Genomic DNA, 19,886 nt, shown 5'->3' with positions numbered 1-19,886 from the left:
AAAAAAAAAAAAAAAAATTACTGCCAAGAAAACCCCATGGGGCAGTTTTACTCTGTAACACAAGGAGTCCCCATGAGTCGGAATCAAGTCTACAGGCAAAGCTGTGGCCATCTGAGAATTTCAGGTGTCCCTACAACAGAGAACATGCCACGGGGAAGGGTTGAAGAGGATAGGGTGCTAAGCGTAAATACTCCAGCATCTTAGCAGTGAGATCAGATCTAAACGGTGTGAGTTTGGGGTCTAAATATCCACGTACATCTACCTTTGAGTTCAGGCCTGGTCAGGAGATTTCTACTACAGAAATGTGAAATTGTAGCCTATGAAATAACTGGATGCAGTACAAATGGTTCTTGATGAAATCATACTTTCTTTTTATTTTTAAGTTTTTATTGTGAGTTGAGTGATAGTTTATATGGGAGAACATTGGTTTTACACTCATTGTTTCATTGCAGTGATTACAATCCCCTCCGTGCATCATCATTCAACAGTATTTGCTTCTATTCCCTCTGTTTTTTGTTTGTTTGGGGGATGTACACAAAAACAGGAATATATAGTCATTTAAAAAACCCAAGGGCAAGTTCTGCAAGGCTGCTTCCTGGCTGCCAACACACAGTCTTTCTCTTTCCATGAGTCTACAGTCCTCAGCTGCTCCCTGTCTCCATGTCCCCATCTCTGCCTCCATCTCTGATGTCGCTGCTTCTCTGGATAAGGTCCCACATTCCGCTTGTGCTCTTCTTCCTTGATGGTCCTAGGGTCCTCTGTTCCTGGACTGTAAGCTTAATAACCACCCCCCCTTTATGTTACCAAACTTCTACCTTTACAGTTGTGACAGTCACAATTAGTCACGATAACAATTAGTCACTATTGAATCATATGAATCCTATCCCCATCCTTTTTCACCAGACCCGTCTAGACAAGATGGGAACTATTCAGTGGGGATTCTACCTTCCCCTGAAAAATCACACATTCTTTAATGGGACAACACCACCACCACAGCTGTAATGTCTCTACTTGCAACTGAGATTATAGGAAGAGGGTTCCGGAGCATTTGAGCATCTATGTTCTGCTTAGTCAGTTTCTTATGCTTGTGGTGCCCTCTGGATCACTTTTACATTGGCTTTTGAGCCCAAGTCTTGTAACTCTCACCAAATAATTGGGTGGTGCTATGCAAATAAATAAGACACTTGGGACCCACTAAAGTGAATTGACAACTTGCCAATGATGCAAATAAGGTGCAGATCACCCTTGTAGGGGTGGGCCCATACAAATAAGGTGTATGAAGTCCTAACAAGAGGGTAAGTCAGTTTTTGCCATCCTGCTAGATTTAAAAGAGAGCCAATCTAAGAGCAGAAGGGGGGAACCACATGACCTCCAAAGCCAGGAGGCCTGCAGGAGATGGCACTGTGGGGCTGAGCAATATAGCTGAGTTTCTCTGGACAGAAGGCTTGCTGGTGAGGTGGGTGCCTCTGAGCACTTAGTGACAGATCTGATGTGCTTTGTAACAGGGACTAAGGTGGACTAAGGGCCAAAGAGACACCTGCCAGTGGACACTGCTGAAAAGTGGCTGTCCCAATTGGAAAACTATCCTGAGTCATTTTTTATCTGATTTGTAACCTATTTGCCTAAAAAAGGTGCTCTGGTAGCGTAGTGGGTTACAAGTCGGGCTGCTAACTGTAAAGTCAGCAATTCAAACCTACCAGTAGCTTTGTTGGACAAAGATGAGGCATTCTACTCATGTAGTCACTGTGAGTTGGACCTGACTTCATGGCACATCACCACCACCACCTCCACCACCACCACCACCACCACTTACCTAATACATGGTCCAGGGGTCTTGGAGTGGCGTTGTAGGATAAGAATCAGACTGCTAACCATAAAATTGGTGGTTCCAACCCACCAGCAGCTCTTCAGAAATCCTATACAGGATTGTTATGAGTCAGAGGCAACTTGGCACTCACTTAACCACACTTCCGTGATAAACCACATTACTGTGACTATGGTCTCTGAGTTCTATGTAAACATTGTAATGAATTCTGGGACTCAGCAGAGTAGGAAGTGTTATCACAAGGGCAGCTGCTGTCAGAATTGGTAAAGAGGTTGAAAGGTTGGAGGGTGGAGGGATGTCTGATTTATGCCTCCTAAGAATCAGCCTTGGGCGGTTGATACTGATAATGCCTTTCCTTTCCCCTCATTAAGTTAGAGGAGGTCAGACAACACTGCCGCCATTCCATTTCTACAGCACGAAAGGGAGAAATTAGCTAGTGCCCGCGAAGTAAAGAGGACTTGAAATACTTGCTGATGAAGATCAAAGACTACAGTCTTCAGTATGGATGATACCTCATTGTAAGGAAAATGAAAATTTTCACAAGTGGTCAATAAATAATATCATGATAAATGAAGAAAAGATTGAAGTTATCAAAGACTTCATTTTGCTTTGGATCCACAGTCAACGCTCATGGAAGCAGCAGTCAAGAAATGAATCGATGTACTGTGTTAGACCAATCTGCTGGAAAAGACCTCTTGGATGTGCTAAAGAGTGAAGATGTCACTTTGAGGATTAAAGTGTGCTTGACCCAAGCCGCTGTATTTTCAACCACTTTATATGCATGTGAAAGTTGGACAATGAATAAGGAAGACAGAGAAGAATCAGTGCATTTGAATTAAGGTGTTGGTGAAGAATACTGGGAGTATCACAGACTGCCGGAAGAAGGAACAAATCTGTCTTGTAAGTGGAGACAGAATACTCCTTAGAAGTGAGGATGGCAAGACTTACCTCTCCTACTTCAGACATATTATCAGGAGGGACCAGTCCCTGAGGACATCATGTTTGGGAAAGTGGAGGGTCATCAAAAAGGAGGAAGACTCTCAACAAAATGAAATGGCACAGTGGCAGCACCAATGGCTTCAAACCTAACCATTACAAGGATGGCCCAGAGCTGGCCCGTGTTCACTTTGTTGTGCACAGGGTGGCTATGAATCAGAACCAACTCCATGGCTCCTAACAAAACCTGTCACAGAAATAACACCAACGAGTGGCTCTAAAGAACAGCAATTTATTTTCTCTCAGCTTAGGAGGCTAGAAGTTCAAAGCCAGGGTGCTGGATCCAGCGGTGTAGGCTTTGTTCCGATTTGAGGGGAAATCCCCATTTCATCTTCTCTAGCATTATTCTAGGTGTTCCTTGGAAATCTCCATGTGGTATCTCTCTTTCCCCGGTTTGTACTTTCTTGCATCTATGCCTCATCGGCTCTTTTTTGCAGCTCAAAATTGGATGGCATAGGAACAGTGTACCTTGATATAGACTCATTCATATGAGAAATGGGATAACATACACAGGTATGTTGTTATGTTCCATCAAGTCAGTTCTGACACAAGGCTACCTTATGTACAACAAAAGGAAACACAAGCCGGTCCTGCAGCACCCTTCACAATCATTGGTATATTTGATCCCATTGTTGTACCACTGTATCACTCCATCTCCGGGATAACCTAACCCAAAGCAAGTGAGTGCAAGTCTGTCCATCCTCACTTCTAAGGAGCATCCCAGCTGTACTCGTAAGCCAGATTTGTTCATTCACCTGGCAACTCATTCATGGTATATTTGTCAACATCATAATTCAAAGGCATCAATTCTTCTCCAGTCTCCCTTCTTCTTCACCCAGCTTTTGTGTGCTTGTGAGGGAACTGAAAATACCATGGCTCTGGTCAAGTGTATCTTAACCCTCAAAATGAGACCTTTGAGTTTTTCCATTTTAAAGAAGTGTTTTGCAGCAGATTTGCTCTGTGCAATACATCATTTGATATTTTGGCTGCTGCTTCTGTGGAAGTTGATTGTGAATCCAAGTACAATGAAATTCTTGACAACTTCAATATTTTCTCCACTCATCATGATGTTGCTTATTGGTCCAGTTCTGAGGATTTCTGTTTTATGTTGAGGTGTAAGCCATACTGAAGGCTGTAGTCTTAAGATCTTCATCAGCAAGTGCTTCAAGTACTGCTTGCTTTCAGCAAACAAGGCTGTGTTATCTGTGTATCGCATGTTGTTAATGAATCTTCCTGATGCTGTGTTCTTCATTTAGTTCAGTCATGTGATAGGTTGAAAGCATGATCAGGACCTGTTTGGGAGCAGCTGAGCCGAGGGTCCCTGACTTGGGGGTAGTTTAACGGAAGGTTTACAACTCAACAGCTGTGGTCCAGAAACTTGGGCTGCTTCCAAGTCAAGCCCTGCCCCTGAGGAACTTGCAGGTCTGCATCACAGGACAGGGAACTTGCCAGGTCTGTTATTGTATTTAGCTATATCCTTCAGCTCAGCCTGCACAACATTCTAGCTGCCTTAATCAGTGTTCCAGCTAGCTACCACAATTAGTATTACTGATAAAGTTCCACTTACTGCTGGCTCCTTCAGTACAAGATGTTCTTGTTCTCCTTACCCTCCCTCAAGCACCTCCCCTTGAGCTGTGTATGTAATAAACTCGCTGCCTTGGTCGGTGTTGCAGTAGCTCCATCAGAGTGCTGCGTCCCACCTGGTCCCAACTTTTCTTATTTCACTTATGTCTTGTGTCCTCCTTTTATTTCTAATCTCCTGTCGCCCCTACTCGGGAGAATAGGCAATTGTCGCCCCAGCAGGGACCATTAACACCCACTTTAGATAAATGGTGCCAAGAAACTGGCATGGCTAAAAGAATTCCCTATGACTCTGTTCAGGGTTTAAGTTGCTCCTAGAACTGAATGAAAGGAAAGCCCCTTTGAGCTTCTTTGTGGGTGTCCCCTGTACCCTATTCTACAACCACAGTGGTTCAGACTTACATTGTGACAATATTACTAAGTATCTTGGGGCCAATAACATTCATGAGGACAAACTGTTTTAAAAACAATACCTGCGCCATGCAGGGGACACTGTTGCATCTCTCTCTCCACAGTTCTGCCTACACAACTAGCCTATTTCCTGAGGTACTTGTGGACACTGTGAGACCTGGAAGTTGGGTGTTCATTAAAGCCTGGTATGCTTACCCAACCTGTATTGGAAAGTGTTGATGTCTACTCCAACTGTCATACAAGTCTGTGAATAGAGTGGATTCGCCATCCCAGAATCAGGTCAGTTCCCAGGTCCAATGTTGAGCAACAGACTCCAGAGAACTAGTTACTGGGAAGATGAGCTAGTAGCTGACTCAAATGGTCATTCAAGAAGAAACTGCAACATCACTTACCCTACTCCCTCATGTTTCTTGTTTCCATTCCCCCTTTCCGCACCCTTCTGAAATTTGTCCTTTGATAAATGCTGCCCTTTGACCTCAAATGGTTGACCACTCTATGATGTGCGTACCTCACTAGTGTCTTAGTCCCTCCTATACACATATGTGGAGTCTTGGTGTGGTGCTGTGGGTTAATGCGTCAGAAAGCAAAGTCATTTGAACTGCAAGATCAGTGGTTCAGGCTCACCAGCTGCTCCTTGGAAACCCTATACAGGGTGGCTATGCACTGGAATCGACTCGATGATACTTAACAACAACAACATACACATATCTGGAGTCCTGGTGTGACGCTGTGGGTTAATGTACCGGACTGCAAAGCTGTTTGAACTGCAAGGTCGGCAGTTCAAGTACATCAGCTGTTCCTCGGAAACCCTATACAGGGTAGCTATGGGTCAGAACCGACTCGATGGCACTTAACAACATCCGTGTATCTGGAGTCCTGCTGTGGCACTGTGGGTTAATGTGCTAGGCTGCAAAGTCAGTTTTAACCACAAGGTCAACAGTTCAAGCCCATCAGCTGTTCCTCGGAAACTCTATACAGGGCCGCTATGGATCAGAACTGACTTGATGGCACTTCAGAGCATCTACTGCTTGGTTGAAAACTGACCAATAGGGGTGAGTTCAGTTCCCGAGCTGAAGGGTGACCTAAGGGCCAGAGTCTCTATTTAAAGTTCCATCAGTCTCTATCTGACCACTAAACCTGGTCTTGTCTCCCACTTTGTCCAGAATCTTCTAATGCGACCCCTCCCTTTCAGAGCAGATGGTATTGGCAGCTGAGCTCCATCGAGTTCTTCTGGCCTCAGGGTTGTGGGGACTGATGTTCGCATGTTGGGAACTCGTAGTCACTCCATGCGCACACAACAAAATACTGCTCATTCCTCACAATCGCTGCCATGTCTGAGCCCAGTGTTGGAAGCGTGGTGTCAATCCAACCCACTCATGGTCTTCCTCTTTCACACCGACCTTCTACACTAAATGTTGTTGTTGTTATGTGCCGTGGAGTTGGTTCCGAGGCTGTAAATCTTTACGGGAGCAGAAAGCCTCATCTTTCTCCCACGGAACAGCTGGTAGTTTCGAACTGCTGACCTTAAGGTTCGCAGCCGGATTAGTAAGCACTATGCTATCAGAGCTCTTACACTAAATGTAGACGAGAACAAATCCTTTACCAAGACAACCACTCGTGCTGCGCACCACCCAATCTAAATTACCGATAGCCGTACAGACGATACACGACTCTTTTCTATACCGTTAGGAAGAGTCTCTGCATTTGAATGCTTCATGCCATCAACTATAAGCCATTTCCCGTGGGTCAGACTCTACAGCATAAGGCGTGTGGGGAAAATGTGCGTCTTACAACTGGAGAAAAGTAGTTTTGCTCAAATGAGGCGCCAAAACTGGCAAATCCATTTACAAATACCAGCACACAACAGAGCTGAAAGAAAAAGATACTGAAGTCTTTTATTGAGATTTCTTACCTAAATAATGAACCGTCACAACCCAATTACACTTTACGTAACATGACAATGAAACAGATTCACTGCAGATATGTGAATTATGTACATTTAAGCATATAAATTATGTATTCACAATTAGGCATGCCGACTAGTACATGCGATTTCCAAATAGGATTGATTCATTTTTACAATAAAAATAGGTATAAAACAGGTACATGTTCTGAGATTGTTCTGAGACTTTTGCTTTGTTTGCTGACAGGTGTACTTGCATACTTATGTATGACTTTCTTGACTCTTGTCTATCCTAACAGGTAAATAAATGACTTCCCTTATAAAATAATATCAATGAGAACAGGATTCCCTAGATTCATAAAAAAATGTAGGTATGTTTTTTAACATCCAACTCAGCTTCTTCGTGCTGCTATAACAGAAACACCATAAACAATGGCTTTTGAGAAACAGACACGTTATTTTCTCACACTTTAGGTGGCTGGCAATCCAAATTCAAAGGCCGGGCTCCGGGAGCCTCCAGGACCCGGCATCACCTCTCAGCCTACTCATGGGAAGGCAGGCCTCCGTCTCTTTCCAGCCTCGGTTCCTCAGTTCCCTGGTCATCTTCACATGGCGTGGCATTTGTCCGCCTCCATCTGAGCTGGCTGGCTCCTCTTCCATCTCAAAAAGTGTTTGGTGTAGGATGCACCCAACACTGACATGGCTTCATTAACAGAGAAAACCCTGCTCCCAAACGGGATGACAGCCACACACATCCGGTTGTTCTGTGTCACCGAGTCCATTCTGACTCAAATCAACGTTATAGGACAGAATAGAACTTTCCATAGGGCTTTGTAGGCTTTAATCGTCAAGCAAGCAGAAAATCCTTGGAGCTATTGTTGGTGCAAACTGCCAAGCTTTCAACCAGCAGCTCCATTGTACCAGTACAGATCCATCGTACAACGGGGCTCCTTTCTACAGGAATAGGAGTTAATATTTACAAAACTTTTTTGAAGGATTAAGATGTAGTGCCACCAGCTGTCTGTCAGTTTGTCGTACTGTAGTGGCTTGCATGTTGCTGCCATGCTGAAGCTATGCTGTCAATATTTCAAACACCAGCAAGGCTGCTCATGGTGGACAGGTTTCAGCGCTTTCAGGTGAAGACTGATGAGGGAAAAGGAAAAGGCAGACCACTTCTAAAAATTAGCCACTGGAATCCTTGTGGATAACAGTAGAACATTGTCTAACATAGTGCCGAGTGATGGGCTCTTCAGGCTAGAAGGTCCTTAATGACATGAATGGAGCAAAACTTTTGGGACCTTTCTTTGCTGATATGGCACAAGTCAAAATTCAAAGAAACAGCTACAAGCATCCATTAATAATCGGAACATGGGAATGCACAAAGTATGAATCTAGGAAAATGAAAGTTGGCAAAAATTCAATGGAATGCATAGGCATTAGTGTAGTAAAATGGACTGGTATTGGCCATTTTGAGTCAGACAATCATATATTCTGCTATGTCGGGAATGTCAAAAATTGAAGAGGAATAGGATCTCATTCATTGTAAAAAGAGCATTTCAAGTTCTATCTTTAAGTATAATGCAGCCTACGATAGGATAATAGCCATAAACTTACAAGGTAGACCAGTTAATACAAAAATCACTCAAATTTACACATCAACCACTAGAACCAACTCCAGTCAGAAAGTGGTCAAATATCCACTCAAGATGCATTGATAATTATTGGTGGTTAGAATGTAAAAGATGAAAACTAAGAGGAAGTATCAGTAGTTGGAAAATATGGCCTGGTGGTAGAAATGATTCTATAGATCTTATGACAGAATTTTTCAAGATCAATGACTTAGTCACTGAAGGTCAATTTTTTTTCAACATGAGTGGTAACTATACACAAGGACTTCACCAGATAGAATATAAAGAAATCAAATCTATTACATCTGTGGAAAGATACTATGAAAAAGCTTAATATGACCAGCAAAAATAAGGCAGGGTCAACTGTAGAACAAACCATCAATTGTTCATATACAAGTTCAGGCTAAGATAAATAAAATACGACTTCGAGTATAACCAACCTGAATTTAGAGACTGTATCAAGAACAGATATAATACAACAAAACTAATAATCAAAGACCAAAGAAGTAATATGACATCATTAAGAACACCGTACGCAGAAAGCAGAAGGTCACAGAAAGGACAGGAAAGCAAAGAACAAAATGGGTATCAGAAGAGACTCTGAAACTTGCTCTTGAATGTTGAGTAGCCAAGAAAATACAAAAAATGATGAAGTTAAGGCGCTGGAGAGACCAATTCAAAGCGCAGCTAATGAAATGTGCCAAGACCTGGAGTTAGAAAACCAAAAAGGGAGGAGAACATGCTCAGCATCTCTCACGCCGGAAGTATTGAAGAAGAAAAATCAAGGTTGGACTTGTAATGCTGAAGGAGTCTATGGGCAAAGATTTCAACGACACAGAAAGCATCCAAAAGAAGTAAGAACCATATAGAGTCACTGTACCAAAAGCACTGTACTACTCAACAGCCAACCATTTCCAGAGGCAGCATATGATGAGGAAACAACTGTTTTGAGGGAAGGAGTCCACGTTGTCCTGAAGGCACTGGAAAACAAACAACAACAACAAAAACCAACCATGTTCCAGGAATTGATGGCTTACCAACTGAAATGTCTCAAAAGTTGCTACAGTGCTGGAAGAACTCACTCTTGTAAGCTACGAAACTTGGAAGACAACTACCTGGTTAACCAACTGGAAGAGATCCACAGTGGTGCGCATTCCCAAGACAAGTGACTCCATAGAGTATGGAAAGTATCAAACATCAGTACTATCAGATATAACTAAAATTTTGCTGAAATAATTCAAAATTGGCTGCAGCAGTACATAGAAATCAGGCAGAAACTCAAGCCAGATTCAGAAGAGGACATGGTATAAAGATATCATTGCTGATGTCTGACAGATCTTGGCTGAAATGAGGGAAGACCAGAGACATGTTGACTTGTGTTTTACCAACAATGCAAAGACATTCGATTGTATGGGTCATAAAAAAAACGGTTGCGGGGCCCGGGGAGGAGGGGGATTTCCGGGGCCTTTACTTTTGTTCTTCCGGACCTTTTCCGGAGGCCAGGGGCCATTGTTGGGACCGGACCAGGGGGGCGTTGATTGTTTAACGTTGAGAACAGTGTGCTTTACGGTTGCATCCTTTCATCATTATTTATTCAGTCTGCATAATGAGCAAAGAATCTGAGAAACTGGATTATCTGACGAACGTCGTATCAGCAATATGCAGACAGCAACACTTTGCTTGCTGAAAGTGAGGAGTATTTAAGTGCTTACTGGTGAAGATAAATAAATACAGCCTTCAATATGGATTTACACCAATGTAAAGAAATGAATAACATCATAATGCACACAGAAAACACTGAAGTTGTCAAGGATTTCATTTCACTTGGGTTCACGATCAACTCTCATAGAAGCAGCAGTGAGTAAATGAAAGGATGTCTTAGATTACACGAATCTGCTGCAACAGACCTCTCTTTAAAGTGCTGAAGAGCAAAGAAGTCAGTTTGAGGACTAAGGTGCACCCGACCCAACCCATTGTATTTTCAATCACCTCATACGCATGTTAAAGCTGGACAATGAATAAGACTGGAGAAAAATTGGTGATTTTGAATTATCGAGATGACAAATATTGAACACACCATGTATTGCTTTAAGAACAACTCTGTCTTGGAAGAATACAGCTAAAATGCTTCTCAGATATGAGGATGGTAAGACTTCCGTCTCATGCACTTTGGACACATTATCAGGAAGGACTAGTATATGGAAAAGGACATCATGCTTGGGAAAGTAGAGGGTCAGCAAAAAAGAGGAAGACCCCAAGTGAGACAGAGCAACACAGGATCTGTATCTATGGCTAAAAGAGAACAATTATGAGAATGGAACTGAATTGGGAGTTTCCCTCTGGCGTGAATAAGGATGCTATGAGTTAGAACTGACTCAAAGGCACGCGACAACAACGCGCAGTGGATGATTTACTATCGCTCTTTTAATCCATGAGCGGTCCTGAAACTCCCTATGTGATCGGATGATGGCGATGGCTGTGTGCCATCGAGTCCGTTTTGACTCTGAGCGATCCTGTAGAGGGTCTCTGAGGCTGTAAGTCTCTACAGGAACAGTAAGACTGTTTGTTTTCTGTCCCCCATGGTGTGGCGGGTAGATCTGAATTGCTGACCTTGCAGCCCAGGTCATAATCCATGCTATCAGGGTTCCTGAATGAGTGAAAAATTATGTAAATAAGGTACTTGGGACCCACCAAAGATTGGACAGCATTGCTAACAATGCAAATAAAGTGCATACAACCTTGTGGGGAGTGGGACCATGCAAATAAGGTGTCTGAAATGTAACAGTAGGATTGGTCAGTTTTGCCATCTACTAAACTTGAAGAGAGTCAATCCCAGAGCAGAAGTGGGACTTTACTACCACCAAGAAGAGATGAAAGTGGAGTATGTCCTTCGGACCAGGATGCCTGTGCTCAGAACCTCAGACCCAGGCAGCTCAGTGAATTACTTACTATGACTCGCCCAGCCATAGTCTTTGTAACTCCCACACAATGAGTGGGTAGGGCTACGAAATGAGTTCTATGGAAACTGATATCTCAGGTATGTTTCAGCTTGGTTGGGTTGTGATTTTCCGTGGTTGGATGATTACATCATTGCTGACACGGATGGGAGTAATGATGTAATTAGTGTCCTTTCTGTGATGTGCGGTAAGTCCCAGCCTCTATGTCAAGGTGCTCTCCTTGGGGAGTGAGTTGTCTGGTATCTTAATGAAGCAAGATCAAGGTCGGATGAATTCTGAGTAACCCCCTTACTAGACTTCCCAGTCCAAGAAGCAAGAAAGTGAAGTACCTTCTGGCAGAAAATTCCTTGGCAAAGAGTGGTGCCTCAGGGCCCTCTCCAGAATGGACGAAGAGTTGGTAAATGTTAGGAGGGAGGAGGTATATCTGATCCTGACCACTGCCTCATAGCAATCAGTCTTAGACTGATACGGATTCTCCTTCTGCCTTGTGAACTGACAGGAGGTCAGACACCTCTGACATTTCACTGTTTCAGCCCAGGAGACAGAGAGAGAGCCGTAACACCAGAGATGGCCTGAAACAGCGAGAAGCAGCCACAGAAAACAGTGGCAGGGGAACCAGGACATGGGCACCAAATGGCTCACTAGAGCAAGGGGGTTACAGTGGGAGTGCTGACCCGCTGAGCAAGACAGCTGTGGCCCTTTGGGCAGAAGGCTTTCTGGAGCAGTGGGGGGTGCCTCTGGGAACTTATCAGCCAAGCTAGGCTTGCTGGTTCATGGAGCTAAAGAGCTGAGTACCTTCAGGCAGGAGTTTTCTGGGAAGACTAGGGTGCATCTGGGAGCTCACAGAAAGGACCAGAGAGCTTTGCAACTCTCCATCCAGCAGGACAGGGGCCAGGCTGAGGTACTCAGCAACCGAGCGAGAGGCCTGCCTGCAGATGTGGCCCAAAAGCTGTCCTGACCAAAGAACAAGATTGGGTCATTCCTGATCCTTCATCGTAACCCGTTATGTCTCTAATGGAGTCCTGGTGTGGTGCTGTACGCTGAGCGCTGTACCAAAAGGTCAGTGGTTCAAACTCACTAGCTGCTCCTCAGAAAACTTATACCGGGTCACCACGAGTTGTAACCGACTCAATGGCACTTAACAACAACACTTCCCTAATACTTTTCCTAACGGGACCACTGGTGGCACACTGTGCTACACACTGAATTGTTAACAGCGGAGTTAGCGGTTCAAATCCACCAGCCATTCTGCAGGAGAAAGATGAGGCTTTCTGCTCCCGGAAACCCTATACAGGGTTGCTGTGAGTCAGAACCCACTTGATGGCTTCAAACAACTTCTCTAATAAATCCCATGATGGTGAGTTGTATGCAGTCATTTCAACACATGATCAAATCCAGCAGAGCAGAGGGCTGTGGGAGGGGCCGCTGGTGTCAGAATTCGTACAAAAGGAGATCTCGCTACCCTTCACCTCAGGAGCAACATCCTTGGGCTGATGCTTATGTTGATTCTTCATCCTCAAAAGTTTTAGGACCTCTGATACCACGATGCCATTTTGTCCCCTACCAGGGACAACATTCAGTCTATCACAGTATCAATTGTCTCGTATCGATGTAGTTGGATTTCATATGGATAGCATTCCTAAAATGAGGATGCACAGAGCTACTCCTCTGTAGTCCCTAGGCTACACTCCAGTTGGCATCTACTGGAAAGTTTCTTCATGCCTGCCATTCTACCTAGTACAGTTCTCTGGCGGCAAATGAGGTGTGTGTTTGAAAAGGAAACTTACTCACACACACTGCAGTCTTGTGTTCCATTCCTGCCTAAACCCTGTGGCAAAACCAACTCTTCCGTCTCAATGAGAACTTCCAGATATCCACGTCATTCACGCTTTTTCTCCTCTATGAGTTTTCTGATGTAAAATGAGGCTGAATTTATGGGAGAAAGTTTTCCAACACTGAGTGCACCCATACGGTTTCATGCCAGTATGGATTCTTTGGTGGATAAGAAGATTTGACTTCTGGGCAAAAGATTTCTGACATTCCTCACATTCATAAGGCTTCTCTCCCGTGTGTGTTTTCTGATGCACGATGAGGCTGAACTTGATGGGAAATGTTTTCCCGCATTCGCTGCATTCGAAAGGTTTCTCCCCTGAGTGAATTCTCTGATGGATAAGGAGATACGACTTCCGGCTGAAGACTTTGTGACATTCGCCACATTCGTACGGTTTCTCTCCAGTGTGAGATCTCTGATGGATAGTGAGGTGAGACTTCTGAGTGAACGCTTTCTGGCACTGATCGCACGCGTAGGGCTTCTCCCCGGTGTGAGTCCTCTGGTGCAGAATCAGACTAAACTTGATGGAGAACGTTTTCTCACATTCACTGCACCCATAGGGTTTCTCTCCTGTATGAATTCTCTGATGGATGGTGAGACCTGACTTTACAGTGAAGCCCTTTCCACACTCACTGCAATTAAAAGGTTTCTCTCCCGTGTGGATTCTCTGGTGTCGAATGAGCTTCGAACTCTGGATGAAGGCTTTCCCACATTCGTTGCATACGTACGGCTTTTCTCCTGTGTGAGTTTTCTGGTGTAAAATGAGACTGAACTTCAGGGGGAATGTTTTGCCACATTCGCTGCATCCATAAGGCTTTTCTCCCGTGTGAATTCTGTGATGGTTAATGAGCTGTGACTTACTGCTGAAGGCCTTCTGACATTCGTCACATCTGTAGGGTTTCTCGCCTGTGTGAGTTCTTTGATGCAGCTTCAGTTGGGAGCGATCCTTGAAACATTTCTGACATATATGACACTCGAAACATTTCTCTTCGGTGTGAGTCCTCTGGTGTTTATTAAGGCATGACTTATCGGTAAAGGCTTTCCCACACGTATTGCATTTGTAAGGTTTCTCTCCTGTGTGGATTCTCAGGTGTAAATTGAGATGGGACTTGCGGCTGAAGGCTTTGGGACACTTGCTGCATCCGTAGGGCTTCTCTCCCGTGTGTGTCCTGTGATGCTTAATGAGGTCGGACTTCTGGGAGAAGGCTTTCCCACATTCACTGCAGTCGTAGTGTTTCTTCCCTGTTTGTGTTTTCCAGTGTTTAATAAGCTGTGACTTGTGACTGAAAGCCTTTGCATATTCATTATATACTTTGTGTTTGTCTCCAGCATGGGTTTCCTCATATCTAGCATGAGAAAATAGACTGTTATATTCATGAAAGCCAGCTTCACTTATTGCATAGCTTCTATTTGGAAGAAGGTACTCTGGATTGGCGTTTAAGTGTTTTCCAAATATATAAGATGTTTCCTGAAAAGGAACGTCAATGCTTGAGCTCAAATGAGATATTTTCCACAATTCATTGTTTTGGTAGTAGTTCTTCATCATTTCAAATTTGCCTTGGTTTTCTTGGTACCAGTCTGAAAGTTTATCAATGTGCCAGGCATCTTCTGGAAAGGAAACCAATGAATCAATCATGATTATGTAACAGAAGAGGAAGAATCTTACAGCAAAGATCAAGGAGAGGGAATGAGATGGTGGGCATGGAACAAAAGTCGGAGGCATTTTAAAAAAGGAGACAAAAGTAAAGGAAGGGACGAGAGGTATGAGCAACATACCACATGAGAAGAAAGGAAAAGTTGCATGCGCTTTAATATATGAGAAAAGGGAGATTGAAGTATGGTCGTGGATTCGAGGATATCAAGTACACTGACGATGCCAGGGAGAAAGATTAACAAGGAAAGCAAATTACTTAATTAGACAGAGAAGAATCTGGTTACAATACATGAAAGAAGGAAGTGTCTTGTTTATAAAAGCAAGCAACGTAAGTACTGAGTTTATTTTACTGACAGTGAAATCATTGGGAATAGGATCATGAGATGTCATGAAGACTGTAACTGATGTCAGTGAAATGTACATGCAGAAATTGTTGAGATGGTGTTTCTTTTGTTATGCATAGTTCAAGACAATATAATTAAAGACTATATTTGATCATTAAAAACAGAACTTTAAAGTAAAACAAGCAAACCACAAGAAAAAGAAACGAAAACAGCAGAGGCAGTACGAAAGTATGCACGGAGAACTCAGGCCAGGTGTTCTGAGTTACATTCAGAGGCTTAAGAACGTCAGAAAGATTTTTCAAACATGTTAGAGTCTCTCCCTATTATTGACAGTTTTACCCACATTTTCCCCATAAGGCTGATTCGTTAGTTACTCACCTGGAAGATACTGACTCGTGATTTCTTCTTCTACTAGCCAGGGTTTTCCTTGCTCCAACTGGAAAATTGTATCTGCTTTCATAGCTTGGTACCCTATTCAGGAGAAATTATTCAGTAGCAATACAACTTGTAGCCCACAGAGCTGGACACAACTTGGGCTACAAGCCTTCTGAAAATGAACACAATTACATTTAAGGGCCTAGGCCCTTTGCATTTGGACACTGTAAAGACTTGTACTTGCGAGGTGAGGGCAAAACCCTCTTTCAGGGGTCAGAAAGGTACTAAAATTCTATGACACATGAAACTCAAGTCGAAAAATGTAAAGCACTTGGGAGGCCCCACCATGTTTCACACTGAGAAAGGAATGGCAATGGCGGGGTATACCGGCACACAGTGAAGCGCTGCTTACCTAGGGATACCAGGTTGCTATAATTCTCCAACATGACATCTTTGTAAAGGTCCTTCTGAATAGGGTCCAGTAGTTGCCACTCCTCCCAGGTGAAGAGCACAGCCACATCTTTGAATGACAACAAACCCTAGAAGAAAGCATTCAAATTCACGCTACAGGGATTATCATTGGTTAGTACTAGAAAGATAACCGGGAATGTGTCACAATTATTTTCCTCATGGTCATCTGTCTGCTTTCTGTGTGACTAGTTTTGCATTATTGTTATCAGTTGCTATTTACCTGTTTTCAACTAAGGAGCTCTGGTAGCGTAGGGGTTACAAGACGGGCTGCTAATCTCAAGGTCAGCAGTTCGAAACTACCAGCGGGTTCCTTGGGAGAAAGATGAGGTTTTCTGTTCCCGTAAAGATTTATAGCCTCGGACACCCCACAGGAGGTCGCTGTGAGTTAGAACCGACTTCTTGAGTGTGTAAAACAGAACTGCTCCATAGGACTGTCAAGGTGGTGATCTTTTAGAAGATCGTCAGACCTGTTTTCCAAGGCACCTTTGAATGGATTCAAACCACCAACCATTGGGCTAGTCGCCCAACACACAGCCATTTGTGCCACACTGTGTTGTTGCTGTTGTGTGTTGTCAAGCCTACAAAGACTCACAGAGACCCTACAGGACAGAGAAGGACCCCAGTAGGTTTCCTAGACGACAATCTTTACAGAAGCGGTCTTCCGAGTCTTTATTTGTTGTTGTTGTTAAGTGCCTGCCTGTCCCCTCAAATTCACTGTGTGATAGTTTAGGTTTTGAGTCAACTTGATTGGGCAAGGTTCTCAGGGGTTGGACAGCTGAAATATAGTTAGTTATCCCCCTCTGATGAGATCTAATACAATGTAATTAACTTTGTGCTGAGGTCTGCTCTGAGCAGTCAATCAACTGAATGAAAGTCTCCTTGGGGGTGTGGCCTACTCCCAACTTACTGGATGCTGTTGTTGTTAAGTGCCGTGGAGTCGGTTCCGACCCATAGCGACCCTGTACAGGGTTTCCGAGGGTGTAAATCTTTACGGGAGTAGAAAGCCTCATCGTTCTCCCGCGGAGCAGCTGGTAGTTTCGAACCGCTGACCTTAAGGTTCGCAGCCCGATTTGTAACCACTACGCTACCAGAGCTCCTAACTTACTGGATAGTAAGGAGCTTAAGGAGCTCTGGTAGCGTAATGGTTACGAATCGGGCTGCTAATCTCACGGTCAGCAGTTTGAAACTACCAGCTGTTCCGCAGGAGAAAGATGAGGCTTTCTGCTCCCATAAAGATGTACAGCCTCAGAAACCCTGTGCAGTGTAGTCACTACCAGTCAAACCTGATTCGATGGCACAGCACCACCAAAGCACTGCTGTGGGCTCTCTGCTGGCTCTGCATCTCGAATCTGGCTCGTCCTCCGACCTCCAGTTCGTTGCACCTGAGCCACTGGTGTCACTGGTTTGGCTTCTCTAGAGCGCGTACCCTAAAGCAAGTGGGAAATTTAACAACTCACCTGGGACGTGGACATCTTCTACTGTCCTTGGACAAGGTCAGCGAGAACTCTCACATCTACTTTGTTCTGATTCTATAGGCTCTTCTCTGAAGGCCTCGCTGGTCTCTGATCAAAGCTGAGGTGGTGATCATAGGGCATCCTCTTCCTCCACTCACAGGATCTCACTTACCCCAGGAAGTCCAATACTGGGGGATTCAAACCAAATTCATTCTGGCTGTGGCTGGAGCAATCAAGGCAGAAGTGAGAAATAAGGAAAATCACCAATTAGCCACCTGGAAAGTAGAAAACAAAACAACAACAACAAACCTTAATGAGTGTGATTAAACATGAGACTGGACTTGGCTGAAAGAAGAGTTAATGGATTAAAAGTTCGTATTGACAACTTTGAGCTCTGGTGTGGCACTGTAGGATAAGCACTGGTAAGCAGCTGTAAGGTTGGCACTTCAAACCCACCAGCGGCTCCCGGAAACCAGCCACTATGAGCGACACTGGTCACTTCACCTAAAGTGCTGAGCATAAAGAAAAGATGACAGTATGAATACAAAGAAGGGGTTTTACCCCAAAGAGATGGAGATACGAGCAGGATACAGTGACGTGTCCAATACTGTTTTCAGAAAAGCAAACAAAAGGGAAGGGAAGTGAGAGAGAGGGGCACTATTTGAAGAGAGAAGCAGCAGAGAATTTTCCAGAAGAACAGAGATACAGCTAATTCTGCTGCACAGTTCCGTTTGAGTTTCAGTGGGTCAATACAAACAAGCTACACACAGATATTTTGGTGAACTTAGAAAGTATTTTTTAAAAAGAGACGATCTTTAAAATGATCAGAAAGAAAATTAGAAAAAAATTTTTAAGTAAAAATACTGTATTTAAAGAGAATATCTTTAAAATGATCAGAAAGAAAATGTACATACAAATGTTTTTGCTAGGGGCCATAGAGTTGGTGCTGTCTGAGAGACCCAAGGTACAGCAGGACAAAACACGGCCCAGTCCTGCAACAGACATCCTCACGATTGGTGTTAAGATGGAGCCCCCACTTCTGCTGCCACAGTGCCAGTCCATCTTACAGGGGTCTTCCTCTTTCTGCTGACTCTCCACTTTATGACGTCCTTCTCCAGGGACTGGGCCCTCCTGATAACATGTCTAAATAATGAGACACGAAGTCTCACCATCCTGCCTTCTAAGGAACACTCTGGCTGTACTTCTTCCTACACAGATCTGTTGGTTCTTATGGCAGTCCACAGTACTCTTAACATTCTTCTCCAACACCATAAATCAAATGTATTAATTCTTCTACAATCTTCCTTATTCACTGTCCAACTTTCACATGTATATTAGGCTACTGAAAATACCATGGTTTGGGTCAGGCACACCTTAGTCCAAAAACTGACAGCTTTGCTCTTGAGCACTTTAAAGGGGTCTTCTGTACTAGATTTGCCTAATGCAATATGCTGATTTCTTGGCTGCTGCTTACATGATGTGGATCCAAGTAAAATGAAGTCTGTGACAACTTCAATCTTTTCTCCATTTGTCATGTTATTTATTGGTCTGGCTGTGAGGATTTTTGTTTTCTTTACATTGAGGTTCACTCCATACTGAAGGCTACATATATACTCTTTGATCTTCATCAGTATTTTAAGCCCTCTTTGCTTCTAGAAAGCAAAGTTATATATCATCTGCGTATCCCAGACTGTTCATGAGTCTTCCACCAATCCTGATGCCACCTCCTTCATATAATCCAGCCTCTCTGTTTTTTGTGCTCAGGACACAGACTGAGTAAGTATGGTACAAGGATACAACCCTGCCACAGACCTTTTCCTGATTTTAAACAACTGGTATCCCCTTGTTCTGTTGGTATCCTCTTGATCTACGGACTGATTCCTCGAGCACAATCAAGTATTCTGGAATACCCATTCTTTGCAATATTATCCATAGTGTGTTAGTATCCACACAGCTGAAAGCCTTCACATAGTCCATAAAGTACAAGTAAACATCTTTCTGGTATTCTCTGCTTGTAGCCCACATCCAGCTGATGTTGCAATAATATATCCCTAGTCAGCAATGAATACTTCCTCTTGAACATTAGCATTCAGAAAATGCAAATTATTACTATAAAATCTGATATATACACACGTAAGGTAACAGGTTTCACTCAGTGTGAAGTTAGTTAGAAAGAAAGAATTTTGTTGATTCAGTGTGTCTTTATAAAGCTGTTCTCAAAAAAAAAAACACAACAACTTACAAGTCAGGCTGCGAACTGCAAGGTCAGCAGTTAGAAACTTCCAGCTGTTTTGCGGGAGAAAGATGGGGCTTTCTGCTCCCGTAAAGATTTACAGCCTCGGAAACCCTGTACAGGGTCGCTATGGATCGGAACCGACTCCACGGATCATAACCAACCAACCAATCTATGTCTTATTGAGCATTTTCCAACTACTGAGCCTTCCTCTTTGCTCCCA

General features: G+C 43.6%; 1 protein-coding gene across 1 annotated transcript in view; it reads right to left on the bottom strand.

Annotated features, from left to right (window-relative positions):
* Positions 1 to 16,035, bottom strand: part of LOC102841750 (zinc finger protein 84-like) — a 23,163-nt gene extending 7,128 nt beyond the window's left edge. The window contains exons 1-5 of the mRNA XM_006868348.1: positions 15,918 to 16,035; positions 15,509 to 15,601; positions 13,901 to 14,038; positions 13,189 to 13,732; positions 12,146 to 12,230 (exon numbers count right to left, since the gene is read on the bottom strand). Coding sequence (XP_006868410.1) covers positions 12,146 to 12,230; positions 13,189 to 13,732; positions 13,901 to 14,038; positions 15,509 to 15,601; positions 15,918 to 15,951 — 894 coding nt within the window. The 5' untranslated portion in view covers positions 15,952 to 16,035. The remainder of the gene's footprint in view (positions 1 to 12,145; positions 12,231 to 13,188; positions 13,733 to 13,900; positions 14,039 to 15,508; positions 15,602 to 15,917) is intronic.
* Positions 16,036 to 19,886: the final 3,851 nt, after the last annotated feature.

This window comes from Chrysochloris asiatica, unplaced genomic scaffold (genome assembly GCF_000296735.1).
Source record: "Chrysochloris asiatica unplaced genomic scaffold, ChrAsi1.0 scaffold00116, whole genome shotgun sequence".
NCBI classification, from domain to species: Eukaryota; Metazoa; Chordata; class Mammalia; order Afrosoricida; family Chrysochloridae; genus Chrysochloris; species Chrysochloris asiatica.
Note: the sequence above shows the minus strand (reverse complement) of the source record. Positions and strands in the feature narration are given on the sequence as shown.